General features: G+C 36.9%; 1 protein-coding gene across 7 annotated transcripts in view; it reads right to left on the bottom strand.

Annotated features, from left to right (window-relative positions):
* Window positions 1-7,687, bottom strand: part of Cbfa2t2 (CBFA2/RUNX1 partner transcriptional co-repressor 2) — a 143,731-nt gene that overhangs the window by 42,427 nt on the left and 93,617 nt on the right. For all 7 annotated transcript variants that reach the window (XM_046433611.2, XM_046433612.2, XM_058575693.1 and 4 more), the window contains 2 exons: window positions 5,588-5,731; window positions 912-1,153 (listed from right to left, as the gene is read on the bottom strand). In XM_046433611.2, coding sequence (XP_046289567.1) covers window positions 912-1,153; window positions 5,588-5,731 — 386 coding nt within the window. The remainder of the gene's footprint in view (window positions 1-911; window positions 1,154-5,587; window positions 5,732-7,687) is intronic.

Below are 7,687 nucleotides of genomic sequence, written 5' to 3'. Positions count from 1 at the left end.
CTCAACCTCCTGAGCTGCTGGGACTATAGGCATGTGCCACTTTGCCAGGCTCACCACACATTCTTAAAAGAACAACAACAAAAAGTCAAATAAATAACTTAATATGGCTATGAAAATAATTCTGACCTTTTGGACCACCAGAAAGGATTCTGAATTATACTCTGAGAAATGTGACATGAAGGTAAATAATGTGACTGTCAGGTAAATAATGGTAACAGAATAATGTGTTAAAATAGAAGTGCAGAGCCAGGCATCAGCGCCAGACCTTCATTTTCTTTTTATCACATATATACTAATATGCAGGAAGGAGCACAGAACACTTTTCTTGAGATAAATTCTGAAGTATCTATCTGATATATACTGAAAACTGGTAGCATTTCCCTTATAAACTCAGAGAGTCAAACCTCATCCAGCTAGTGATTTCAGAAAAGCAGTATTTTACAATACAGGCTCACCATGTTCAGTGTAGAAAGAAAAATATGTGTACCTTAAAAATCCTAAAGAAACTGTATGCATGATGAGCTGAACAATGTAATCCTTTGATACTATTTATTTAAATGATGAAACTTACAATTTTACAAACCATTATTCTAAAAATTAAACTTGATACTTCTCTACTCTCTTTGGTTTGGAAACAATGCACTAGGGACTGAATATATTAAATCACAAAAAAACCTTGTATTAACCTCAGCAGGTCTGCTGAAACCAGTTTTAAGCCAAATCCTAAGCTTATTAGAATTAAATCAACACTTTAACCAACAAGGTAAGCATTAATGACTTTGTTACTTTTATAAACCTTACCATCATGAAGCTATAATTCAACAGCTTTATATAAATTATAAAAATCTACAACTTCTCTGCTGGCTATGGATGTGACCCACACACTCAGGGCACAGAGATGCTATACTTACCACCAGTGCTAGAACGAGAGTCCGAACTTTCTCCCCAATCTCAGGCGAGATATCATTGCCAAACTGTTGCAGAGTGGTGAGAAAGCGTTTCAACTTGCTGAGTTGCCGAGCTCCACAAGTGGCTGGTAACTGCTGATTTGTTAGCGCAGATGAAGTGGAAGAGGCAGGACCATTGCTGAATCTCTGTGGTGGTGATGGAGCGCCATTCAGGGTAGGAGGAGAATGGTTGATACCATTGCTTACTAAAAGGAAGCCAAAATTGAAAGACTCAATTTACAGACCACGAAGGCCTTTGTTAATTTCTTCTGGTTGTGTTCTCTTTCATTTATTCATTCAAATTTTGTAAAGTACATTTTAAAAGAATATGCAAAGCTGTTTCTGTCCTCAATAATACTTTTATGTATAATGAAACAGACTGTCAGGTAAATAATGGTAACAGAATAATGTGTTAAAACAGAAGTGCAGAGCCAGGCATCAGCGCCAGACTTTTTTTTTTTTTTTGGAGGAGCTATGTTCTTGGTGGCATGACATAAAAAACTCTGTCACTGAACAGTGAGATAAAAATCACCTAGTCCCAAGTTTCAAATAGATTTTACTTAATCATAAAATCTAAGGTGAGCTGGGCTTGGTGGCACAAGCCTGTAATCCCAGTGGCTCAGGAAGCTGAGGCATGAAGATCGCAAGTTCAAAACCAGCCTCAGCACTTTAGCGAGGCCTTGTCTCTAAATAAAAAAATAGAAAGGGCTGGGAATGTGACTCAGTGGTTAAGCATCCCTGGTTCAATCTTTGGTACCAAAAAAAAAAAAAGAAAGAAAGAAAAGAAAAAGATATCTAAGATGAAAGTATCTAAAAACGTAGGAAACAATTTAAGCCAAGATTTGAGAAAAGTTGAAAAGCCTAATCATGCAGTCCCAGTGGCATATGCCTATAATATCAGTGACTTAGCAAGATTCTGTCTCAAAATAGAAACAAAAAGGGCTCAGGATGTAGTTCAGTGCCCCTGGGTTAGATCTCCAGTACCTCCCCACTAAAAAAAAAAAGCCTAAGCATTTAATCTTTACCTAGCTTAGAAAACTGATATTTACCTGTATTATGTCCACAAAAACTCATCAATCACAACCATTTTCCTACTTCACTTTTCTTTCCTCTAAGTTAGTCAAAGTCACCTGACCATCTCTGTTTTCTCTTCCTGGACCAATCCATATTCAAATTTGACCTCTATAGTTTAGGTATCACCTGTATTAAGAAGCTTTCTTTGAAAAACACATTGCTGCTCCACTTTAAGTTTAAATGTTGGCAGATTTAATAAATATTCTTTGTTGCCTGTGTACATACTTCCACTATTTTACTTTCTAAACTATACTTCTTTCCTTCTTTCATTTTTGGTGGTACTGAGGATTGAACCCAGGCATACTTTAGCACTGACCTATATTCCCAGCGCCTTTTGATCTTTTGAGACAAGCTTTCACTAAGTTGCTCAGGCTCATCTCAAACTTATAATCCTCCTGCCTCAGCTTCCTGAGCAGCCGGGGTTGCAGTCATACACCATGCACATCTACTTATTTTTATCTATATTTGCATTGCCAATAGATTACACATTTTCTCTCTCTCTCTCTCTCTCTACCAGGGATTGAACCCAGGGGTGCTGAACCACTGAGTCAACTCCAGCTTTTTCTTTTCTTTTTTTTTTTTTTAAAAACACATGGTCTCCCTAAGTTATTGAAGCTGGTTTTTGATACTTCTCAGATGCCTAAATGCTGTGATCACATGTGTGCACCACCACATCTTGATGAGAAATACCTTACACATTAGTGCATTCTCTTAAGCTTTTGTAAACCGTATATACCATGTGTACTTTTAATTTTTATTCATTAGTTAACCAAGGTAAGTTTTCAAGAAAATAGTGCTAAATGCTACACTGCATAAAAGACTAGCTAAAGCAGAGGAAAAATGGATGAATTCTCTCCTATTTTCTTATAAGAGATTACTAAAGCCACTGGAAAGGAAAGCTAAACATTCAACCTCAACAACACAAAAAATTAGTTATAATGGTCTGTCATTTCTCCGTTTTCACAGAAAGGTCAATTCTCCGAATAGAGCTGCCCTCTTGAAACAATGTAATAAGATATTACTGTGTTTTTAGCCACCATGACATGCAGATAGGCTTTTTTACAGTCTTCTTAATAAAACCTTATGCTTACATTTTCCAAAATAAAATATATCCGCCTCCATGCAGCCAAATGTGGAGGTAAAAAAGACTAACATCTTATTTATTTATTACTACGGGATATTTCAGTACATGTATACATCAGGACTAGATTTACATATACCTATTGTGTGTGTGTGTTAAAATTTGAACAATAAGCAGGGTTTTTTGTTGTTGTTGTCGATGCTGTTTTGTTGGTACCAGGGATTGAATCCAGGGGTGCTGAATCACTGAACCACATCCCTAGCCCTTTTCATTTTTAATTTTAAGACAGAGTCTTGCGAAGTTGCTGAGGCTGGCTTTGAATTTGCAGCCTCTTGCCTCAGCCTCCTGGGCTGCTGGCACTACAGGTGTGCACACTGGCACTCAGCTAAGCACGAATTAAATCTGTTTCATTTCAAGTCTACCTATGACTAAGGCTGTTTACTTTTGAGATACAAAACAGAATTAAGAAAAAGGTTATTAAACTTCTTTTATTTTACTCTGGTTCAACTGAATGCTACAATTATTAGTTATCTGATTTCAAATGTTTGGGGAAAATAATTAAACCTTCTACTAGGGCTATACATCTTACACTCTCTTGCCTTTTATTTTTTTCTTTTTAAAAAATATTTATTTTTTAGTTGTAGCTGTCAATACCTTTATTTATTTATTTTTATGTGGTGCTGAGGATCGAACCCAGGGCCTCACATGCACTAGGTGAGTGCTCTATGGCTGAGCCACAACTTAGCCCCTCTCTTGCCTTTTTTTCCTCCACAACTGCTATATTAGGAATCATACCAGGGCCTCAAAAATGCTAGGCATGTGGTCTATCACTGCACTACATTCCCAGCCCTCTCTTGTGTTTTAAAATGATAAACATAAAAACACAAATTTGAGCAAGTATAATATATAAGTTGTACAATCCATTTAAATAAAACAATATACCCAGCATCTACCACAATGCTCTGACATGTTTTCGGCACTCCACAAAGAGCAAGTGTGTTCTGGTTTATGAGACAAAATATGTACAAGAGGGTCAACATAAACTAGGGATGGCAGCATTTGCATGAAAAGTAGAATTAAATCAAGACATATATGTATGTATCTAAGCCTAGATTTTAAATTGAGGCTTGTTTAAATATATATATATGAGTGAAATTGCTGACATATAAAATGTGTGGAAATTCAGCTTTGGAACATACTGCCAAACAATTTGCACAAGTGACTGTACCCAATTATACTTCAACTAGCAATTCACAAGTGTTCAGATTGCTCATAAATTCACAGCAAAACTTGACATTCTTTTATACTTTGAACATAGTAGTTGTGCAAAGGTATTATACTAGTTTATAATTTTCCTTGCTAGTGAAGTTGAATCCTTTGTTATATATTTATAGGCTCATGTAAATGTTATGGACTGAATTGTGTCTGCTTGAAAATTCACATGCTGAAGTCCAAACCCTTCAAACCTCAGAATGTAAATGTATTTGGAGACAAGGACTTGAAGGAATACACAATGGTTAAATTAGATCAAATTAGTGTTCTTATACACAGAAGAAGAGATAGCAGGACCAGCAAGAAGGTGAGCATCCATAAGCCCAAGGAGAAAGGCTTCAGGACAGACCACACCTGCCAACACCTTGACCTTTGACTTCTAATCTGCTGAACTTTTAGAAATAAATAAGTCAACCAATGATATGATATTTTGTTTTAGCAGCCCTACAAAACTAAGACCATAACATTTTCTTTCATAAAGGGATTTAACAATGATAGTCCTGGAACAGTTTTAGAAGTAGTTCAATAATTTTATAAAATTTATTTTGAATCTTATAAATCAATATAATTTAAATTCATTTTTTGAGTAAAAGAAATAAAATATTTACTTAACAACTAAAGAGTATGAAAACAATATGCTCTACTTTTTTTTTTTTTTTACTTTTAGATGGACACAATATCTTTATTTTTATGTAGTGCTGAGGATCGAACCCAGTGCCTCACGAATGCCAGGCAAGTGCACTACCACTTGAGCCACATCCCGAGCCCTCCATTTTTTTTTTTAAACCTAAGATTATTATAATTCTCAGAGAGAATAAGAAACTTATGAAAGTTGGAAACAACCATATCTATTTGTTACCATATTTTAATAGCATTTTGCCTTTTTTTTTTTTTTTTTTTTGATACAAGGAATTAAATCCAGGATCACTTAACCACTGAGCAGTATCCCCAGCCTTTTTTTTTTTTAATATTTTGAGACAGGGTCTTGCTGAGTTGCCTAGGGCCTCACTAGGTTGCTGAGGCTGGCTCTGAACTGGCAATCCTCTTGCCTCAGTCTCCCAAGCTGCTAGGATTATATGAGTGCACCACTATATCTGGCTTACTAGTACTTTGAAAATGTTGAATAGTATATGTGTAATGAAAGTCACTTACTTAGTCACTTAGGTACAAATGTCACTCTGAACCACAAACCCAAGTAATTAAGAGTTCTCACATGCTGTAGGAGTAAAGGACACTGGCCTTGGTCCTCCTGGATTTATTGGTGGGAGGGGTGGCATGATGGGAGGTGAGGATCTTGACTGTATCTTCACTTCCACAGGCGATCCAGGCATTGCTGGCACCCTTTTCTCAGAACCAACTGGAGAGAATAAAATAAATGGAGGTCAGAGTTCCTACAAGGCATTAAAACAGCAAATTAATTTGAAATTCCAACTTGTTTTCCTAGAAGACTGAAAAGTAGAGGTTTAGTACATGGGTGAAATGTTTGCTTCCAAAAAAGATTATGTCTATTCCTAACATCATTTTTAAAAAAATATTTTTTAGTTGTTGATGTGCCCTTTATTATCTATCTATCTATCTATGGTGCTAAGGATCAAACCTGGTGCCTCACACACTCTAGGCAAGAGCTCTGCCACTGAGCCACAACCCTAGCCCCCATTTCCTAACATCTTGATGTGTGAATGCTACCTATTGGGGAGAAGTGTCTTTGAAGATGTAATTAGGGTAAGGGACTGCAGAGATCATCTTGAGTAATTAAGTGGGCTATGAATCCAATATGAAGGTGTCTTTAAAAAAGAAAAGACAGGTCTGTGGGTGCCACTTTGTAGTAGAGCACATGCCTGGCATGCGTAAGTTCCTAGTTTGATCCTCAGTGCCACAACAGATAAATGGATAAATGGACAGACAGGTACATAGGTAGGTAGATAGAAGACACACAAACAGAGGGAAGTATATATGAAAATCATCACATAGAAGATCATGTGGCAATAAAGGCACAGACTCAAGGATTCATCTACAAACTAAGGACTGCAGAGAATATTGGCAAACACCAGAAATTGGGAGCCAGGCACGGAACTGATATCTCCCTCTAAGGACTCAAGGAAGAATCAGCCCTGCGCGCGCATGAGATCTCGGTCTTTCTCTCTCCCTCCCTCCCTACACACATACACACACACCTTGATTTTGATTTTGGACTTCTCACTCCTAAAGTGTAAGAGAATAAACTTCTAACATCTTAAGGCAACCAGTTTGTGGTACTTTGTTTTGTCAACATTACAAACTAAAACAAGGGAACAAGGACAACAGGTGATAGGAACTGAAAGTTAACAGTTTACAGAGTGTCTGAGAAAGGGAGAAACCAGATTCCAAACTTGGGTACCTCAATTGTATTCTTTCTAGACTACTCCTTATAAACAAATCAATTAAGTAAAGTGGAAACAGCTAAACTATAAACAGCTAAAAGGCCTCAACTGCATGACATGGAAACAGAATCAATATCAGTTGTATATAAATTTCTGCTGGTGATGAAATACTAAATTTTTATATAGTCAACTATACTAATAAAGGAAAAGAAGGTAGAGTCAATGTCACTTATGATATAAGCTATACAAAAAAAATTAAAAGTACAACTGATTCTAAACTAAGATGAACAATTTCATCCCTGTAGGTAACCGACAACAAGCAGCTGTTTGATAACAATGAACAACAAAGAAACTCCAGAAAGAGAAATTAGATAAACTTACTGACATTGAAAAGAGTTTTCAGGTGCCAGACATAGTGACTCATTCCTACAATTTCAGTTACTCAGAAGGTTGAGGCAGGAGAATGGCAACTTTGAGACCAGCCTTAACAACTAAGCAAGGGGCTGGGGATGTGGCTCAAGCGGTAGCGCGCTCGCCTGGCATGCATGCGGCCCAGGTTCGATCCTCAGCACCACATACAAACAAAGATGTTGTGTCCACCGAAAACTAAAAAATAAATATATATATAAAAAAAAATCTCTCTCAAAAAACAAAAAAACAAAACAAAACCCAACAAACAACAACTAAGCAAGGCTCTCCGTAACTTGTTTATTTATTTTTAGTACCCAGAACTGGAGACCACTGAGCCACACCCTATCCCTATTTTATATTTTATTTACAGACAGGGTCTTGCTAAGTTGCTTAGCGCCTTGCTTTTGTTGTTTGTTTTGTTCTGCCTCAGCCTCCCGTGCTGCTAGGGATACAGGCGTGTGCCCATGTGCCCAGCTTCAGTAACTTATTTTTATTTCAATATAGGATTTTGCTAAGTTGTCCCACCTGGCCTCAAACTTGCA

The sequence above is a fragment of the Marmota monax genome, unplaced genomic scaffold, assembly GCF_021218885.2.
Source record: "Marmota monax isolate L192 unplaced genomic scaffold, Marmota_monax_Labrador192_F-V1.1 WCK01_AAM20220418_F8-fsc00014, whole genome shotgun sequence".
Lineage (NCBI taxonomy): Eukaryota > Metazoa > Chordata > Mammalia > Rodentia > Sciuridae > Marmota > Marmota monax.
Note: the sequence above shows the minus strand (reverse complement) of the source record. Positions and strands in the feature narration are given on the sequence as shown.